The sequence below is a fragment of the Larimichthys crocea genome, chromosome X, assembly GCF_000972845.2.
Source record: "Larimichthys crocea isolate SSNF chromosome X, L_crocea_2.0, whole genome shotgun sequence".
Lineage (NCBI taxonomy): Eukaryota > Metazoa > Chordata > Actinopteri > Sciaenidae > Larimichthys > Larimichthys crocea.
Window position 1 is genome coordinate 20,529,979 of NC_040020.1, and position 20,762 is coordinate 20,550,740.

The 20,762-nt window shown below is 43.3% G+C and overlaps 1 protein-coding gene across 2 annotated transcripts in view; it reads left to right on the forward strand.

Moving 5' to 3' along the window:
* Positions 1-704: 704 nt before the first annotated feature.
* The window catches only part of si:dkey-237i9.1 (SEC14-like protein 1), a 29,304-nt gene continuing 9,246 nt past the window's right edge, over positions 705-20,762 (forward strand). The window contains exons 1-6 of one of the 2 annotated variants that reach the window (XM_027283108.1): positions 705-1,070; positions 2,416-2,505; positions 17,805-17,954; positions 18,081-18,212; positions 19,916-20,044; positions 20,480-20,753. In XM_027283108.1, coding sequence (XP_027138909.1) covers positions 2,443-2,505; positions 17,805-17,954; positions 18,081-18,212; positions 19,916-20,044; positions 20,480-20,753 — 748 coding nt within the window. In that variant the 5' untranslated portion in view covers positions 705-1,070; positions 2,416-2,442. The remainder of the gene's footprint in view (positions 1,071-2,415; positions 2,506-17,804; positions 17,955-18,080; positions 18,213-19,915; positions 20,045-20,479; positions 20,754-20,762) is intronic. The other variant, XM_027283109.1, reaches the window with a different exon arrangement.

Sequence of the window (20,762 nt, forward strand, 5' to 3'; positions counted from 1 at the left end):
CTTTTAGATCTGCATAAACAATAATATGGCACACTGGAGAAAATCTACACCATTTTCCACATGTCAGTGTACTAAGAGACAGAACGACTGGAGGTCTTGAATTTGTAAGACGTGCCATTGGGTGCATGATGGGAAATGTAGGATTCTGCACATTTGGAACTTGTCATGTACTCAGAGCTCAAATATAAGACCTTTATCTCTCTGTTGCTTCTATTTGTTGTTCAAAAATGCCTCTTGTGAGTCTTTAAATTTATCAAACACAATCAGCAGGTAGACCAGTGTTAATACTCGAACCTGGTGTGCTGTATGTAGGCCAGTCTTTTTTGTAAAATGTCAGGCTTTAATGTAACACAGTGTTCCCCTGGTGACCGAATGCGTCTGTGGTTTTGCGTAATAAGAGTCACGCAACATTCATTACACAGCACGGGAAACATATGATGTGCATCTAGTGACTGCTGATGAGCTGGTTGCAGAATTAAACTGTGCACATGATCACTGATGACGACAGCGTCATTCATGGCATATTATTTGAAAATAAAACGATGATGTCGTTACATGAAGGCTACATTTTATTTCGCACTGAGTGTTTGTCCTTCACGTAAAAAGCAGCTTTGGTTTTTGTGAGCACGACACTGCGCTGCTGCCCTGAGAGGTGGAAAAAAACTGAGCACAGAGAGCGGGGCGGAGCTTCGGCAGCAGCATCATCATCATCATCATCTTCACAGGCATGACCGGGAGGGAGGAGAGAGACAGACAGAGAGAGAGGGACGCTGTCCTCCTGTGCCGACACTTCATCTGCTTAGGCGTAATTTAACAGCACGCTGTGTAGGATATTCAGTTTGTCATAACTCATCCTGTCTGTGTCGAGGCGTCCCGCCGTGAAGCTCACTCACTCCGCTACATGTCCAGCTAGCACAATAGAGCTAACTCTCGTTAGCCACAGTCCGGACCCGGCGAAGTGAAGAGCCGAGGAGGGGAATGGCAAGAGTTTACTCGGATAGCCCTTTCGGAAGAAACAGCGACTAACGAGAGTAAACCAACCCAGATTTATTTAGTTCTTCTTATCACCGGTAAGTTTTTTTTTTTTTTTTACATTTCTGTCAAGTTAACAGCGGTTTGTAAAGTTAGCGCTAGCTCGCGGGCTAGTCTCATTTAGCACTGATCTGTGAGCTAACGTTAACAAGTCGGCGTGGCGAGTGATGTCCAACCCCGTGTTGAAGTAAAAGTGTGTGTCACTGGGTCTCCTGTGATTTTCTAACCGGACTTTAACACTTGTGTGTCGTTTTGAAGACGTGGCTCGGTTTAAACGTCAGACGTCAAAGACCAAAACAAACGACGAGAGTGAAACATAACGAGGCTCAGTGAACTGATCCAACAGGAAAGCCCGAGAAAACCAAACCAAAACAAGTCCCACACAAACGTTTCAAATCAGATCGGATAATAACACATGTCCTATAATCTCTCGGACGTGATTATTGTAGGTATTCACGGAGAAAACAAACCCTGTTACTAACATCATTGTCTTGTTTTGACGTGTCTCTGAAGTTGCGGACAGACCCTGAAGCATGACGGTAATGATGGATTACAGTAGCAAACTTTAGATGTGTGTTGATTTTTAGAGAGGAATACTGTTTGTATCCTGTCTGTCTGTCTCAGCCCGGTTATTATTAGTCTGCCTGCCCTGATCCCTCTCTCGTTAGCTCACACACCCCTCCTTGCAGCCATGATCCCATCACTGCATAGCAGGAGTTACAGACATGTATGAGCATGCTAGACTATGAAGCTCAAGACACTTTTAAGTGTCCTTGAGTAACCCAAATCCTGTTTGGTTTTTATTCAAACATAATTTTTACTCCTGTCCTTGCGCCTCCTTTTTTTTCATCATTGCAGTGTTGTAATGTGTAGCTGTGACCTGAGCTCCTGCAGAGACAGTAGATGGACTTGGCTTAGGTATATCCCCAGTAGTTTGCAGTGAAGAGCCCATTGCAGTGGTACAGTCTCTGTTTGATGAATGAGCGGGAAATGCTGCATCCATTGATCAGTGAGATCCTCGGTCACGGCTCAGGAGAGTTCCCGCCTGCAGTCCATCGCTGTACACCGTTTCCTAGTTTATACGGCTGCTTGCCAACACACACACACACTATTACACACTCTCACACACTCTTTCTCACACATGCACAAAGCACCTGGTATCATTCAAGCAGTCAGCCAAAACACACCTTTACTTAATTACACACTGAGTCTCCTGTTGTAGGACCAGATGCAGCTACAATGCTGTCATCTTGGCACTCGGCACACGGTTGTTGTAATGATGCCAAAAGTGGATGAACTGCAGCCCCACGTCTCAGCCTTTCCTTTCTTGTCTTTGATCACAGCGTATTCGTTCTTTTTCTCATTGATTTTACTCTCGTTCAGGTTGTTGGTGTCACTGTAACCCCCACCATGGTGCAGAAGTATCAGTCACCCGTGCGGGTGTACAAGCATCCCTTTGAGCTGGTGATGGCGGTAAGTGTTTGTTTTTTTGTTTTGTTTTTTACACCTGTACTCGCAGTCAACCCTCTGTCCACATGAATATTGCATCCAGTAGATGCAGAGTTATGTAATGCCGGCGTGTGGGCGATTCAGAGGTCACCCTCAGAAAGTAGTCACTGAATTGCACACCTTGCGTGCGACTGGTTCACATGTTCAAAATGCTGTCGCTCAGGGCAGTTTACTTGGTGTTCCCACATTTACTATTTAAATGTCCCCGAATAGTTCAAGGTAGGTACCTGCGAGATGCACTGTCAATGTGTGTGATGTACAGCGACGCGACCATGAGTGTGAATTCTAATACACAGTCAACATAAACTTATAAACATGTTCCCAGTTGGAAGAATGTCTAAAAGTAAAACAGACTAGTCGTCAGCACTCGTCATTCTGGCAGCAGCCTAAAACAGGCCAGTGATTAACCATCCAGAGCATTAACTGTGTATTTAAGACACACATACACACACACACACACACACACACACACACACACTCTTAGATCACGCGGGCTCCTGAAATTACAGACTCATCCAGCTTGCTGTCATCTCGGGGTTTTAAGAGCTGTTCATTGTTCACTGAGGTCTGGAATCACGGTGCCGCACATCTGCACACTCAGCATTCGAACATGCAGCACGGCTGCGCTGTTATGTCGGACAGGGTTTGCACAGCCACTACAGACTCTCCAGTGGTAGACCATTTGCAGTGTAAAAAATTAATCACCTGGCGTTGCTTTTAGCGACTTCCTCGCTGTGTGTTTTTCGTTCGATTTCAAGCATGAGCGCCTGCGTCGTGTGCAGAGGGAGACTTGTAGGCTCGCATGTCCCTCTCAGCATCCATGCTTTCTCTCCTTGAGTTTTGGAATTTACCTTTTACCTTGTCTGTACCTCAGTGCTGTAGGACAGAGGTGACAGGTGGAAGATTCACTGGCTTAAAGCTCCAGCAGCCACCGAATAAAAAAACACTAAACTGATCGAGTCCCTGTAGTGTAGTGTCTCTTCCTGTATTTTCACACCTGTCTATCATTTAAGTGTAATGTAGTCTTTTTAAATACAGTGTAAAAGATGGGAATAACAAGCTACAGCTGCTAATCAAACACTGGGTGGATGGTTTACTCAGTAATGTTTTCACTTCAGGTGCCGTGTGTTAGTAGTGCAGTGCAGAGTCAGCCTTATTATACAACTGTCGATTACAGTCTAACTAGTCAAAGATGCTTTATGCAACGTATGACCGATCCTGCTTTATTAATTTGAATGACCAAAGATCACTAGGAAATTGGTTAAGAATGACTTCCTTTTCAGCAGCCTGTCACGTGTTGTCACCAGAGGCTCCAGTCAGAGGCTGTTTTCTTTAAATGGAAATCAGCTTTCTAAACCGGCAAAAAAAAAAAAGGGGGATGCAGGAAGACTAAATCTCCTTAGCAGAGGCTGGATTGAGGGCTGGGCAAACAGATGTCTATAAATAGAGGGCTCGTACCTTCACCTGGGTCTTCACATGCAGTCGAAGGGGGAAATGGTGATAATAGAAAGGCTGACTTACATGATTTGTAAGCTGGAGATGACCCATCTCACAGGCTTTTCGTAGATGGGACAGGCTTACTTTTGGAGAATTAATGGAGTAGCCCTGGGTTTGTTTTTAAAGTAGGGCAGCAACGGATAAGGTGTATGTTAAAAGTGGAATACAGAAAAAATGTTTGCTCTGTGTTGTATAATATATTGAATAAGACAGCGATGTGATCTCTGAGTTAACACGTGTCTAAAATGTACATTTCAGTGGGTTAGAAGCCGAGTTTGCTGCATTTGGATTATTTCCTCTGCAGTGAGTATTTTTGCAGACACTGCAGAGCAGACTTAATGGTGCGTCACAACACTTGCTGCCTCCTTTTTTTTTATTTTATTGAAAACCCAGTGAAATTTCAACCCGTTCACTTCCTCTATGGCAGCTCTGTCACCAGTACAGTAGTGTAGCAACATCCTGCGTTTGTGGGAAACCATCAGGAAGCACTGCACTGTTTGTCAACTAACAAAAATCAGCGTCTCAATGACAAGGCTACTTTTAGTTTCAGTGTGTGTTCAAGCAGGCCAAGCATCATGCAGATTAGTTCAAATGATATGCACATTACTATATTGAGCTTAGTTCATTCTTGTTATTCCTCTCTCCAGTTCCTCTTTTTAGAGGCTTCTGAAATATTTGCCAGTAATAGCTTCTCCCTTTCCTCTGTTGGGGTATTATATTTGACATTTTGCTTTGAGGAATTTGGTGCTCTCTCTCCACTTGACTTTGTTGTTTGGATACTGTCAGTTCTGAAATACCCGTTTACTCTTGCGAGGGTAAAAAAATAAAACAGACCTCAGTGCTCTACATTCCTCAGTTAAAGCCTTTTTAAATGCATTCTTTTAGTCTAGATGGAATACAGCCTCTCTTCACTCGGGGCCACTGACAGGTACTATCAAAGTAGTTCAAACCTCTGGCTCACACTGCTGTGCCTTGAATGTGCTGTTGCATAAGTCAGCCTTGGATCTCGAATGCCCCTCAGCTGTTTTTGTTCTGCGGTGGTTGCTGTAGTCCACTTTGAACACGGTACGCTCAGTATTCCTGGTGTTGACAGCTTTTGGCAGGTTTTACACTTAACAATTACGACATATAGAAAGTATTATTATTAGGACGTACTCCAACCAGTCTGGCGTTGACTTTGATGGCGCTCAAGTTACGCCAGAACCCTTGTGCTCATTGGGCGGTGTTGAGTTTGACTTGGGGGGTATTGTGAAACGCATTATGATTGTAACAGCGATTAACGGCTATACAAATAAACATGACAGGACTAGAGATGACACTTAATTAAAGATTCTGCCGTAATGTTCCACTAAGTGATTTAGTGCAGAGGGTCCTGATGTGTGAGGATTGCATGTCACTTAAGAGGCTGGCTTCTGAAAGCACTGACTAGATTAGAACGGCGCCAGAGTGAAACGCACACCACAGCCAGCACCTTCAGTACGTACCCTATTAGGAAACTGTGAACTTCCTTTTGGAGATAACAGTAACTTAGTCAGCAACAGTCTCATCCTTCTGAGAGCCGTGCCCATCGACCAACAGCTGACTGGGTTTGTCTGCCCAAAAGTACAGAAACATCTGTGTTGTATTGACCTTGATATAGGTGCACAAAGTCGGCTTGTTTTTGTTTGTTTAGGGGTTTAAAGTAGAGCAGCATTTTTTTTTTTAAAGTCATCCTCAGCCACAGCGGTCTCTTGAGTCTGCTGCAGCATCTCAATAACAGGAAACATAGCTGATGCTGTCGCTGCCATTATCGCAGCAGTCCAGTCTTACAGCCTCTAGTGTGTCCTCGGGGAGTCACATAGGAATGTCAAAAGCACAAACACAATACCCCTCTCGCTGTTGTTTCAGGCCTGAAGGGACAGTTGCTTCTGGAACACACCCCACAGATGAAGAATGACTTCGGTAGTCACAAGAGAGAACGAAACACTGGCTGACCCTGGAATAGGAAATAATTGTTAACTTGACGCTGTCTTTTCATAGCTTAGCTTAAAAGACAACAGCAATCCCTAAAGTCCCCCCCCCCCCCAACCCACCCAGATTAGTACGCATGCTGCGGAGAGAGGGGTATTAAGTGAGCTGAAGCCTATCGTAGCCTAACCTGCTCCATGGAAACGTATGGCGCTGTAGCTAATCCACAAGGACAAAGCGCTTCGGTCCTGCCCCTGTCCCAGCAGAGTTTCTACCCAGGGAAGGAACAGGATGTGCCATGCTACTGTAATGCCTGCTGCCTTTATCACTGGCAACAACATTAGCAAGTATGCATGCCTCAGATATAAGGGTGCATGGCACAAACAAACTACACTGTTTTGAAGTGAGTCATTGGTGAGGAATGTTGAAAAAGTGACTCAAAACCAAGCAAACAAGCAGTTTAATTTGTAGAAAAGGCAAATAAGGAACTGGTCAAAAGATGAGGAAACAGAACAGCAATAAATATAACTTAAAGGACTACGCAGAAAAACCACAAGAAGGGAGACGAAATGGAAGAGAATGAAAGGGAGTGGCAGAGTGACCCAGACTGTGTTAGCCACTTATTAGGCTTAGCTCTGTCTGCCAGCACTGTAGTCTCTGAGCAACAGTGGAACTTCACAGTGTGTGAATTTCAGTGTTTCCTTTTTATGGTGGGGCCCACACAGCCCGTTCAACACAGGTGAAAGTAACGGATCAAGAGTGCACTGCAAACACCTCCGCCTCAGACAGACTGGAACCTGTTGTTTGCACTATAACAAGTTGTTACCAAAGCCTCAGTAATGAGGCCCCGCGCGTATTACTGAAAACGATTGTTTCCTATAATCCACAAACTGATGTCACAGTTCACTTACTGTGTATGAGGTGTTTCTGCAGGTGAAAGAAACAGGACGTTTAAAAGTCAACCTGAGCTTTCGCCATGCAAACAGAAACATTTTTTTTTTTTTAAAGGAAGCGCCTCCGCCAGTAGACAGTATATGTCTGGTGCCGGTTGGTTGGTTCGAGCTGTTTTTGAGACAAGAGCTCAGGTTGTTCATGCTACAAAGAGCTGAAGATATTTGGTTTTCTGCAGAGATCATTGCTGCTGTGCCCGGGAGCTCAGATCCTGCACAGTCTGCTAATTCTTTTGCTTTTTGCCCCATGAACTACTTCAAGCTCCTTGTTCCTCCTGTAACAGTCGATGTGGATCATCCCTAGCATGTTTTAACAAGTGTCGGCTCACCAGCGCATTATTATGATCACTGCTGTGTTTCTAAAATCGGCTCATCCTGCTGTCCCCCTTCTCTCTGCCTAGCCTGGCTGAGCGCAGAACAGCCCTGCCAGGGTGACATCCTGTCCTACCACGTCCTGACCCACTTATGGCCAGGTCCGGTTAAGGCTTGTGCAGCCCAATTCCCCTGGCGCAGAAACATCCCTGGTGTTATTCTGTTTTTAATCCGCCCGTGAGCTACTTGCTTGTCTGTCCTAATGGTCTCACGTCTAGAGGCGTTTACTTGCACTAGCAAAGATTCACCTTACCCCAACAGAGAAATGGGGTCATTGTTATCAATTCACTCACTTGGATTTACACACTGTCTTTTGGCATGGCAACACAGTGCACTGAAAAAGAGAGCACGGATAAAAAGAAAGAAACCTGATTACACTTCATACGTACTAGTTATTCAGACAGAGCCCCTCGAGAGAGATTTAATATCAGAAAGGAAACTTAGTATTCCTGTTCCAGTGAGATGTCTGCCGATTTAGCTGTTTAAGTACGCTTTTCTCAGCATTGCCTCTGTCCGTTGTGATTCAGAGAATTTCCATCCACTCTTCTGAATGAATCTGTCAGGGCTCTGCCTGCAGTGTGTAATTCACTTACTATAGCGGCTGGATGCCGCGTGCCAAAAAACAGTTAAGAGTTATGGTCTGCCATGGGGGAGAGGAGCTTATCATCCGGTGTGCTGCTTCAAACAGCATTAAAAGAGCACTGTACCACTCCCCCCCTACTTGGAGCCGACTTCATTCACTGAACACCGGCACACTCATTCACCCTCTTTTCCTGCTGCAAGGTCGAGATGCTGCTCCATCGCCTCCCCTCCCCCACGCGGCTTCGCTCTGCTCGACACAGATGAATGTGTACGCACATAGTCTTACACAATGACCCTTTAGCGTATTTTACACTGCCAGTATGCTACAGTGTGGCAGTGGACAGTGACTCAGTTCTATGCGGCAGCTCTGTGACGTTAGTAGGGATGTGTATAGTGCACTGTGGCAGTCTTTGCATTTATGTGTGCGCCTGCTGCTATGGTCAGTTAAAAATATTTATTCCAAAAAAAACATTGTCAAGATAAAAAAGTAACTCTGCCTTTTGTGAGACAGGACTGCTCTGCAGTCAGATTTTTCACAGTGTGAATGATGGTAGGTGACAAAAACAGCCCACATCCAGCTTTATTAGCCATCCCTCTCTAAAGTCCATTAGTCCATTCATCTCTAAAGTGCAGTGATCAGATACACCCCTCTCCCCTCTCCCCCTCAGTTCTGTCCACCGCTGTTATCTCAAGCTTTCCTGGAAAATATGCTCCGTGATCTCAGATCCACCAGCATTTACTGAAAACCATTCAAAAAAAATAAAAAATAAATTAATGTTGTAATAGATGTGGCAGAACAGGCGGTGAATATGCTTTGTCAGCACTTCTCTTTCCCTTACTGTAAAGCAGGATGTCAATAATGCTGCAGGTTCCTGTAACCCGTTGTTTGTGAGGAATTCTCCTCGACTTAAATGCAGTAAGAGTGAAGAGAGGTGCTGCACAGGTATGGACACAGTTCATCACGTTAAAATGTTCACATTACAGGCTATGCGACTATAATGTTCTTTAAATAGGTTGAAATCTGCCAAAGTGGTTAACATATCTCATAATATGTCCAGCCATACATCACCTGCTTTTTTGGGGTCAGTACATTTCCATATCCTTTCTTTTGAGGCTTTCATGACTTTTGTATTACCTATTTTCCTTTTTAGACCCCTAATGGATGTTTATGTTTTATGTTATTATTTGATCAGATTTGAGAAGGGAAAAGGTTTCGTATTCAATAAGCAGATTCTGTGCTGGATTCAGATTTGATATAATGTGACTGAAGCCCACCAAAAAGTGTCATCGCTCCATTTAGTCTTTTTGGAGCATTATTGTCCTGTACGTTTTTCAATGAGCGGACAGAGTTAAAACTTAGACTTAAGTTATGTCTTACAGCAGCAAAAATGGATACAATTCAACATTTCTTATTCTTACAGCGATGACTTTTTGATAGCTGACAGATGGCCGTTCTGCTGCTTTCTATTCCCCGGTGTGCATATATATCCAGTCATGCATGCATAACCCTAGAGCTGCAATTTAGCATACAGCATGGCTAACCAAACAATTAAGGCCTTACATTTATATAAGGTCTGTGCACTTGGCAGATTGTCCTCCTCTTCTCTCCGAGTTGGTAGTTCCAGGCAGCTCTGCCATTACAATGCACACTGTAGCAGTGAGATCACTGGAAGGAAAGAAGTGGGTGCTATGGCATGCAGAGACCAAAGGCTCTATTGTTACATCTGTTCAATCAGGAGCTTGTTCCCTCTCCTACCCCACATCCAGTCTACACCTACACTTGGATGCTGTCAGACCTGATGAACCTTTCATCATGCCTGTCGATAGGTAGCGTTACGATTACCCTTGATTCGCCACAACGAACATCACACTGACCTTCATTCTTCATTTCTCTGCCTTAACGTGACACCAGCTCCAAACCTTTGAGGCTGTTGAAGCTTAGCAAACACTGCGTTAAGCACTCTACAAATACATTTGTACTATATCAACACTGGAGGCTGAGTCCACAGCATCTCTATCGTGTTGCAGTGTGTTTAACTGGTTGGTCCAGCTATGACGGGAACAGGGACATGGGCTTTTGGCACATTATAGGATACTATTCCAATAGTGCTTTCACCTTTAAGCTCATAAGAGAGGCTCCTTATTGAAATGCATCATATGTACATTTTTAAAAAGCGACTTGACGTGAGTGAAACCAGTTTTGTCGAGAATCTCAATGAACTAGTACTATCATCCTACCGCCATTGTTTGGGCTCCAAAAGTGGTCACAAGGAGAATTGGCTCTATATAATGCAATATCACTGGTCAGTTAATCACTCTTCAATATTGACAAATTGAAATATTGATAGTGCTTAAAAATGCGGCATCTAATTTACATAAAACCTGTTATTTAAATATATATATTTATGTTATATAAATTGTTTACATACCTAATATCCTTGGGGTGTGTTAAATATAACAAGTTAATAGCCCATGTCAGTTTTTTTAAAATATAGCTTCAAACTATTTAAACTTTACATGTCTACACAGCCTATGCTGACACGTAGCAAACACTTCATTTTTTAAAGACAGCCCAAGAAACTGTTGGTGTCTGAGCACTGCTGTTCAAAAAATCAGCTTGGTCTCTGAACCCAAAAAACACATAACTTAGAGTCATTGCAATAGGTTTGGTGTCCGGATCAGATAACCCAGACGTTTTTGGAGAAATTGTAGTAATCGACTTAATGAAATGTCAGGAAATGAAATAGAATCCAATCACAGAGGTTGTTGGAAAGTTTTCTCTCTTCTTGCTTTCACTGTTAAATGGATAAGACCTTTTCCTTCTTCTCGATTATCACTAGTACCCTGATCAACCAGTAAAGCCTGTCTGAATTATAGCCTGCTAATTCTTTCTTCTTAACACCAGTGTTTTTTTGTTTTCACTCTTCAGTGTGTATTTGTGTCAGTTAGAAGAAACACAGAATTTTCAAGCTGTCTGCTCACTAACTTTCCTCCGGCTCTGCTCCCATCTTTGTCGATGACCTAGTTTGGAGTTTATGGCTTTGTTCTCTGAAATGAAAACCAGAAGGAATTTTCCTCTCCATATGTCGTTCTCTATACCTCACTCTGTGTAACTTTTTCACCTCAAATTATATAAGGAAATGCCACCGAGGTCCATTATTTTTAAAAGCAGGACGCATATCTGCGGCAGCCTGTCTCATGAATGAACGTGACATTATCTGTCATTTGACAGTGCCGGCATCCTGCTAGAGCCCAGTGATAACCAGGAGTGGACGGCTTATCTGGAGGCCAAGTGGTGTCTTAAATGTGACCCCCATGTGTCCACCAGACAGCATCCTCTCTGTAAGCTACGAACATCGAACATGACCCAGTCCAGATTGGCACGTTGTAGACGGCGCCTAACAAAAATACAACTATGTGCCGGGACTAGTGTCCGATCTCACCCCCTGTATTGATGTTCCCAATAGGTCAGGGGTCAGGATTGCCTAAGGTGGTGGGTGGGAGCTTGTAATGATTTCTGCCACCAAACATGGGCTAGATGACGTCACGCCCCTGCGTCATTCCAAGTTGTTGGCTGTCTGTTGGCTCAGGCTCATCCTTCATGCAGGATTTGGTCAAACAGGCACCTCAGCCCGTCCACTACACGCCCATGTTGTGCTACAATTCTGCTAATGTACAATCCAGTGATCGTTTTGAGGGAGAATCGCTTCACCTTCTCCAGACATTTAATTTTTGTTTTGCCTGTTTACTCTGTTTCCTAATTTTCTATTCTGGAGTCCAGCTGCAACATCGAGGGCTTTTGCTAGGTGAATGGTGTTAAGCGGCAGGACAACTCCCTGGAAGTGAAGCCAAGTCTATTGCCCCCAGTAGCTGTCTGGAGCAAAGTTTTGTATGAATGGAGGACACATTTTATACATCAATATTGCAGTCGATCATGTTCATTTAATTGTGGGAAGCCAGAGTCGTGTTAATGATTTTAATATTTAATTGTGCAGCCCTAGTTCAGTGTCAGGCTTCACGTTTTAAAGCCTTTCTTCGTCATCTGTTATGTGAAAACATCAGATGTCCTCACAGTCAGAGGGGTAAAAGTGTGCGTCCTGCTCATAGTTGAGTTAGAAAATCTCAGCGCACCTCGGAGCGTCTCTCATGCTGGGCTGCTGACAGCGCTGTCGGAGTCACAGTGGACAGCAGATGGAGGTTGTACCAGAGATTGGTTTAAAAAATGGTCTAGCCGTCTTCACTGACACTCCTCACCGGAGCAGAGAGCATCGGATCAGCCTCTGTCCTGTCTCATGTCGTGCAGTCACACTGCCCTCCTTCGCGCCCCCCTTTTCTGTCGCCTTCCTCTGTTTGCATCGGTCTGTCAGTTTGTGCTTTCGTTTTCGGGGCAACCCTAGGTTTAAATCTAACTCTTGTAGCACTTAGTATATTTGGAGATGTTTGATGTACTTGTGATTCTAGCAGATGTTGGGCTGTATCCACATGGCTGAATGCACTTATTGTAAGCAGCAGCTAAATGAATGAATGCTGTCATTGTTGACAGGGCCTCATTTATCAGTTTGATTGCATGTGTGAGATACTGAACTGTTACAAGGCGATTTTGAGTGTCTGAGGAAACACTTGCTGACACATGCGGTTATCAGTTCTGTGTACTATGTGTTGTACACTTCTGGTTTATAGCTGAGACCAAATTTGTGTCATCCTGACTCATCTGTTTGCCTTAACAGCAGCTAAAACATTAGAATGATTGCGGCTATGAATAGAAAATGTCAAGTGTTTCCTCTACAACACTGTAGTCATTCACTCTTCTTGTGAATTTCCTCTTAATACTTAAGGCATTCAGCCACATTGGCTGCTGTGTCTCAGCTTTTCCGCCCTTTGTTTAGCGGTATGTTTTGACATCATCTCTAAGCCGTCGTCATCATCAAGTATGCTAATCCTTAAAGCGACCCCCGACCAAAATGTTCCCATTTTCCCAGCCGCCTGAGAAGCCAGCTGTTTTAAAAATAGCAGAGGCTAACCTCTGGGTGGCTGCTGTCTCTATTACACAACCATTTTCATAAGCCCTACGACTACTGCAGTGTTGGTCCTTGGAGACGAGACTTCTAATCTTACCTGTTCAGCAGACCTATTACCTTTTTCTCCTATTAGCAGATTGACCCTCACTGATCTCACTTTCAGGATTGACTAGATAAGCAAATGCAATTAAGCAAATAAGCAAAGATGCAAAACAGCCATAAAGTGGAGCTAAACATTTTTTAAACGTTCAGTCAGCAACAGGATAAACATTTGTTTTTGGTTATGTAACAGAAACTCATGTAAAGGCTGTACGGAACCTGATGTACCTGAACAGTCAACAACCATCAAGTCAGTTCATGTCTGCTGCAACTTGTGCTTCCCCTTAATTCTTGCTAACAGCTGCAAATAAAGAGAAACATTGCATCAGAGCTGTTGTGTCAGCTTTGCCTTGGGCTGAGGGTGTTTCTTCGTTCCGTCCCATCCAGTACTTTGTCATACCATATTGAAATATATCTCTCTTCTCTAACCACGCAACATATTTTCTGTCAGGCGTAAATAGTACATACAGTAAGTGCAGTGTTATGAGTAAATTCCACCTTTGCACTTCTTCTTTGCCGAGAATATCGGTTCCTTTTTGTCCTGCATGTCTGTGTTTATTGTTACAGTGTTGTAGCTGTCAATATCACCCAGTGCCATTGTGACCAGCAAATATTACTGTACGTTCACTGTTAGCGAAGAAAGTGATACTGCTATTTGATATGAGATGTTCTGTGCCATTTTTGGCTCTCAATCCTTAAAGGAAAAACCAGGTCAACTGCTGACACGCCTTGTGCAAGTTCATACCTGCTCATTTTAGTTTTCCTAAATTTTGTCAAGGTTAGGGTTGGGCAATTTTATGAAAACAGTGAAAAGAATTAAATGTGTTTACTATTTATCACTCGGTATTTTTCCCTTTTTAATATCTCTGGATCACTCTAAGTATTGCGGAAAAAACGAACATGACTGTTTTATGGCAAGAAAAATTCCCATTGCACTCCCAAAACCAGAGATTTCCTTTACAGTCATATAAAACACTGACCATCAGCAATTCCACACATTTGAGAAGCTGGAAATAGACAACTCAGTGTTTCTCACTGTGTACCACCTCAGAAGATATTCGGCTTTGAAAGTACCACCATTATGAGGTTTATTACTAATAGGGCAACTATTTTTTATTTATTTTTTGACTATTGAATCCATAATGGAACCGGTTCAGGAACCAGAGCTAATTTGTCACATCCAAGCTCATGTATGTGTGCAACGGGCAAGACTACATAGCGTATTGAAACCAAACATTTCAGGAAATGCAAAACTTCAATGCAGAACTTTCATTATAAATTTTGGGGAATTTGTATAGTATGATGTGTTTTTAAATGAATTTATGTCATTTAAAAAAAACAAAAAAATTGCAGAGATTCCTCCAAGTACAGGGAGGTCATGTACCACCAGTGTTACTCGTACCATAGAAACGATGAGATAATGCGTTTCTTTCAGGAAAATGTCTGACAGGGTTAATTACCAAGATAGTTCCAGGTTAATTTTCTTCCACTCAACTAATCAACTAATTAACTAATATGTTCAGCTGTACTTGAATTGTTAGGCGCTTCCTTTGCTGAAGGTTAAGTTGGGATTTAAAAAAAAGTCTTATGTCCTAGAGAACTCCTTTTCCTGTATTTGTTTGCATTGTGCTTGCAGCTATATTTAAGTTTGTTTTTTTATGCCATAAGTTCAGGCCAGATAATGGCTGGGCCGCCTGCCAGCACTCTTGTTTTTTTGCACCATGCAGCCTTTTGTAGTCTTGAAATGTATTATAAATCCCCCTCAGAACTCCTGGATTTCCTGAATCTCCCTTCCTGAGCGAAATCGGTCTTGTTTTCCATACCCATGCCCTTATCCACGTTGCCTGTTGTCCAAAGGGAAAATGTTTTCTGAATATGCAGGAAGCGATTAAGTAACCATATATTGTTTTTTTTTATTTTCTCTCATGCGCCGCATGGAAAGCACATAAAACCTCCAGCCAAATTCTTGCAACCATTACTCATGACTTGGCCAGTTGAGGTGTGTTCACACACATCCTGTCACCATGGAGACGGGAGGACGATGTTCTTGCACAGTTGTCTCAGCGATCCTGAAAACTTTAAAACTTTGATTTGTTTTTGTTTTATTCTTTTTACTGTATCTCTGTGTTCAAGCTTTCCAGGAAAGAGTTGATGGGTCATCATTGTCTGCTCCTTATTCCAAAGAATGACTAGAGGGCAGGTACATGTTTGGCATTAAATCGCTGCTTGTGCTGCTGACTCAGAGGTTACGTAGAAATCTGGTTTGGATATTAAATGAGGTGAAAGAGCGGGTGAGGCGGGTGTTAAGCTATAGCTTTTTGTTCAGTGCACACCTGCCAATGTTGGCAATGTTATGTAATTCATTAGCTATTGTTGGATTAAGTCGATTCATCTGCAGCTTTTTGGGCTGCATCCCATCCCCAAAATCATCAGCACCATTTGTGGAAGTATGTAACCTTTTTAAAAGAGCCTTTTATTAAGACAGCTTCTCATTATATTCTCCTCTTCTCCACTACCACAGTTTGCTATATTAAATTGTAGGTCATTAGACTAGAGTAATTGCCTGGATAAATGCCAAACGACCTGAATATCAAATGTTTTAGCTGCCTATTGTGACTCATGCCTGCAGAACACTTCACAACATGAACTGGCGTGACTGCAGGAAGGTTTCGTAGAGCGTAAAGGGAGCTGGATGTAAAGTAGATCCTGTTTGAGGTCCTGGTTGGACTGTAATGTGTCAAGGTTTGTTGACCAAAGTTTGAAGCTGACGCTGTTGATCACAGAGTCAAAGGACCAAGAAAGGAACTGAGATACGACCTGTAATGCAGACAACTTGCACATTTTTCAGTTATAGCAGTTCACATTTTGAGAAACCAGAAGTTTAGCTGAGCAACATGCCCTCACATTCCCTTTTCTGAGGAATAGTGTGGTATCATGGCCCTCCTGTTTCCTGTTTTTAACACTAAAACAACAGGGGTATTTTCTGTACACAAGGGGCAGCTAAAGGCTGTCCTGTTTGTTTAATTGAATCCGTTTTCTTTCATGGAGCAGCACACGGCTCTGATGGAGCCTTTGCGTTCCTCTTAGCAGTTTACTGTCTGGCGTGAAGCGAAACCCTATGTTTTTGTACAGTATGTAAGCCTATTGTTTGAGTGAAAAGTAGTGGTGTTTTTGACCGCACATGGCATTTGTGGTTGAGTTTTTTTGTCGAGGTACGGTTGTTTTTAATGTGTGAAACTGATGTTTACAGTCAGTGGTGGTGATAGTGTGCTGACGGCAGTACAAAGCCTGCGCCCGGTGTTCCAGAGCGTCAGGGCAGAAAAACAGAGCTCAGCATTCACTCACTCGCTTGACAGTGGGCAGCTGAGTGGCTCAGCAGCCCTAGCAGTGGTATACCAGGAGCTGCTACTGACTGCCTACTTAGACGCAAAACAACGGCTGCCGGTCACCGTAATAAAGAGTCTAATCCTGCCCTCGTGTTGAAAAGCATTTATCGATATGTGCAAATAGACTAACTGTAGTTTCTGTTCGGCTTCGATGGATTTCAAGCTCTGTTGGGTTATCTGTTGTCATGGTTTTCACAGCAGCTCAAAGACACAAGTCATCCTGTGCTCCAGAGAACACAGCTCCTTTATCAGCAAGGCTCAGCTGACACCAAAAGTCTCATGAGCGGCACTTGCTATTTTTGTTGATCCTGCACGGTCGGCCCCAGCCTTCATCCCTCAGGCACTGTTATTTTCTGGTCTATATCCCAATTCATGAAGTGGTAGATTTGCGACCGGTCGCAAAGTAGAAAGTAAAACTACTAAGACGTGCAGTCTTAGTAGTTTTACTTTGTCTGAGAACATGTGGAAATACCCTGTTGGTTTGGTTTGAGCAGCAAGGATAAATGACATAAGAGTCTCCGACCAGTTTAGTGTTATGATTAACTCTGGCTGTGTCAGCATGCTATCATGAACATCACAGGCTTTACTGTCTAGTCCGTGTAATGTTTTAGACTTACCGGTTTTGCAACCATGCCAATCAGATCCAAAATCAGAGAATGATTGTGATAAAGAAACAAATGTGCGCTGCTGCTGCTGCACATTGTGCCAGTAAGGGCCAGTTGCATAACAGCTGGTTGGTTTGCCAGTGTTTTGCATTTATGAGAGCACATAATTTGAAAACTCAGTGTTGCCCCTGGGCACAGTGGCTCTCATTGTGTATCAGCCCTGTTTTGTAACTGAATTAAAAGTATTTTAGTTGAGTCAGGCCATTTTTTTTTGTTGTGGCTCAATTTGAGTTAGAAGTTTGGAAGTTGAAGGAGCTTTTGTTTAGCCTCTCACTTGTTTGCTGCATAGAGCTATTCTCTGCCCACCTATTCAGATTCTTCAGGCCCTCTCAGCTCAATACTCACATTCTCAAGGATTACATGAACTTTTTTCAAATTAATTTAATATAAGATGGCATTAGTTTTTATTATTAATTGATCTTGAGCCTTAATAAACATCAGCATAGTCTTTTTAAATAAAATCTTAAGCCTTTGATAAGAATACGATGTTGAGAAAGCAGTTTTACGCCCTGCGCCATTCATCTGTTCCTTCCTTAATACACTAAAGACCAAATACAATGACCCCCTTTTAATAAAGGTGTTGTCTCAAGCACTGCAGTCAGATCAGTGTAGTCTGCACAACCTACAGGCGGATGACAATGGAGCTATTGAAACTTCTATTGCAATCATTAGATTGAAACTTGAAACCTTAAAGAACTTCCCAGATTGAAAACATTCTGACAAATCCGGTCCCTCTTTCTCTTCCAGGCCTATGAACGCCGCTTCCCCACCTGTCATCTCATCCCCATGTTTGTGGCGAGTGACGTAATGGATGAGGAGACCAGTGAGGACGGTTCCCTCCAAAGGGTTGAGCGCCGCTGTGCCCTCGATGTCGACGCTCCACGCCTGCTCAAAAGGGTACGTTGCATTTGAGTGTGTCTGCTTTTAGCTCGACTTACTGTAAACTGCAACCTTAAGTTTCATTTTGGTGTCCCATGTCAGTTTCTCGTAATATGAGTGTGTGTGTGTGTGTGTGTGTTGCAGATTGCAGGCGTGGACTATGTCTACTTCATCCAGAAAAACACGCTGAACCGAAAGGAGAGGACACTTCACATCGAGTCCCATAATGAGACTTTCTCCAACAGGGTCATCATCCATGAAACCTGCTGCTATTCGGTCAGTAGCATACACACACCCCTGTGCCGTTTAGTGCAGGCTGTTGACCAAAAGCAGCATGTAACACGCAAGCGTTTGTATATTTGTAGTACAGATGGCCCCAGAGAGTAAATCAAACCCTGATGCTGGTAGTTTTTAGAACATGCTCAACCCATTGAGTTATGCAGAATGTATACTCTCAAAGACAAATGAGAAAACACACAAAGCTGTTGTTCAGCTGCTGAACAGCACAGCCGTGTTAATGTTTGCGCCTCCTCTAATCTCCACCCTGCACAGAAGGCCATGTTTGGACTAGCACTAAGCGTGTTGCTAGCGATCTCAGCCCAACTCAGTCAGTGAATAATTCAGTGTTCTGGCCCAACACTCTCAAATACTGATCTGAAACCAGCAGGTCTTCCATTTTTTCCATGCACCACTGTGCGCTGCATGTTTAACTCTGACTTCAGACCTGCACATTCACGAATGGATGTGCTCTGAGTTAATGAGGTCAAGCACATCGCATTAGCCTCCAACCAACTAGAGCGCTAATTTTAGGTTCAAGGCCACACAGAGGTTCTTATTGTGTGCTGTGCGCGTGTTGTAGCACGCTGTGCTAACAGTAACCAGGATGGACAGCTCAGTTAAACAGAGCTAATGGACCTGGCTAAAGCTGAAATATTTTGGTAGCCAAGGGTAATGAAGCTACCAACGCAGTGCCCTCGGAGAGCATTAAACTCTTGACTTCTTTTTAATAGAATGACACTGTGGCCTGACTCACAATGGATTTAAACCATTAGTAAATGTCCTGATCAAAACTTTTTGATGAGTGACCGCTGATATGATGTGCCTTGGCGTCTCGTGTCATGTTAACTGATGAACGTGATGGTCAGTGCACGCTAAAAATGAAAAACCTGTCACCTGAATGTTTTGTACACTAATCTTTGCAGAGGACAGAGATAACAGATTTGTTTATGTCAGAGTTCTGCAAATCTGTGTTTTGCCAACCCGAGTGTTAGAACAGAATCCGTCGACGGCGCAACAATCCATTTTCACATTCACGTGCTACATGTATTAAAATACTCCCAGTAAATAGCCTGGCTGTCATAAAGGAGACCATTGCTACAAGATTAGCAAGCTGATGTGGACAGTAAAGGAAGGATTGGGTTTTGATTAAAATTCATTTATTCATTCATTAAAATATACCCAGCCCTGATACTGATCCTTAGGATCGGCTTGTGACATCTCTATAAAATCTAAATTTAATACCACAAAAAGAAAAACATTTGTCCTTTCATCTCTAACATACCCGTAGAGTTGTCATAGCAGTGCTAGAATGAGATGAAAGATAGGTGGGAAGTAACAGTGCTTTATATTACTTTATATTACTGACACTGACCAGCTAATCCTTGTGAGACTCTTTTCCTCTGTTTATTTCATCTTTCCTCTCATAACCTTTACACACCAGAGACATGTGTGTCCCTGTATGTCTGCGTGCCGTCCTCTTTAGCTCTGTTCTAATGTTTGTGAGTAAAGTGCTGGCTAAATTTACACAGACAGACTGACGCGCACACTCCCACTCACCGTGCACAGTGTGAAAATTACTCTGCGTGCATCACCATCCAGCGAAGCTGGGTGTGTGGTTACCATAGTAACGTGGTCATCTTGTTTCTGCACGTACATACAGTTTAATACACAGCACATGGTGTTTGTGTGCGTTTACACAGGTTCACCCGGAGAACGAGGACTGGACATGTTTTGAGCAGACGGCCAGCCTGGACATCAAGTCCTTCTTCGGCTTCGAGAGCACTGTGGAAAAGATTGCTATGAAGCAGTATGCCAGCAGTATCAAAAAGGTGTGTGCATTAAACCTGATCATCACAAGTACATTTCTTTTGTATTTTCTGTACACGCACAGACACAAAAGGTCCCACCAGATAAAGAGTTACATAATTACCCTGTATTTTGGTGTTACAAGGTTTCTGGAGCACGAATCGGTGTGTTTTATGCTGTAATTGCACAAATAAGCTTGTGTAATCTCTTTGAGTGGACAGGGGTCTTCTACTGTGGACCCAGTGAGTCATCTGTGTTAATTTAGGATGCGTGTGGGCAATGTTCTTTTTATTTTCTCCCTCTGTTCTAATTTCCTGACACTTGCGTTGGAAATGCTTCATCAATATGCAGACCCTTAGCCTGTCATGGTTTGACACATATGAAGATGTATAGCAGGAGTATTGTCACATTTTGCCATCATTCAGACTCTTCATCTCTTCACTTGTGTTCCTCCACAGGGAAAGGAAATCATCGAGTTCTACCTAAAGGAGCTAGAAGATGAAGGGATCACTCACGTGCCACGCTGGGCTCCCTCCTCCGTTCCCCTGCCTCTCCCAAGGCCGACCAGTCTCTCCACCAGCCCGCCAGTCCTCCCCAAAATGGCAGTTACTCCAGCCGTTTCTATCCCGCAGCCTACCGACACTAAAGACAGCGCCTCTCAGGACACCAAGCAGGACAGCAGCGCGCTTCAGCCAGACAGCCTATCAGAGATCGTGGCTGGTACACCTGAAGGTCTGAATG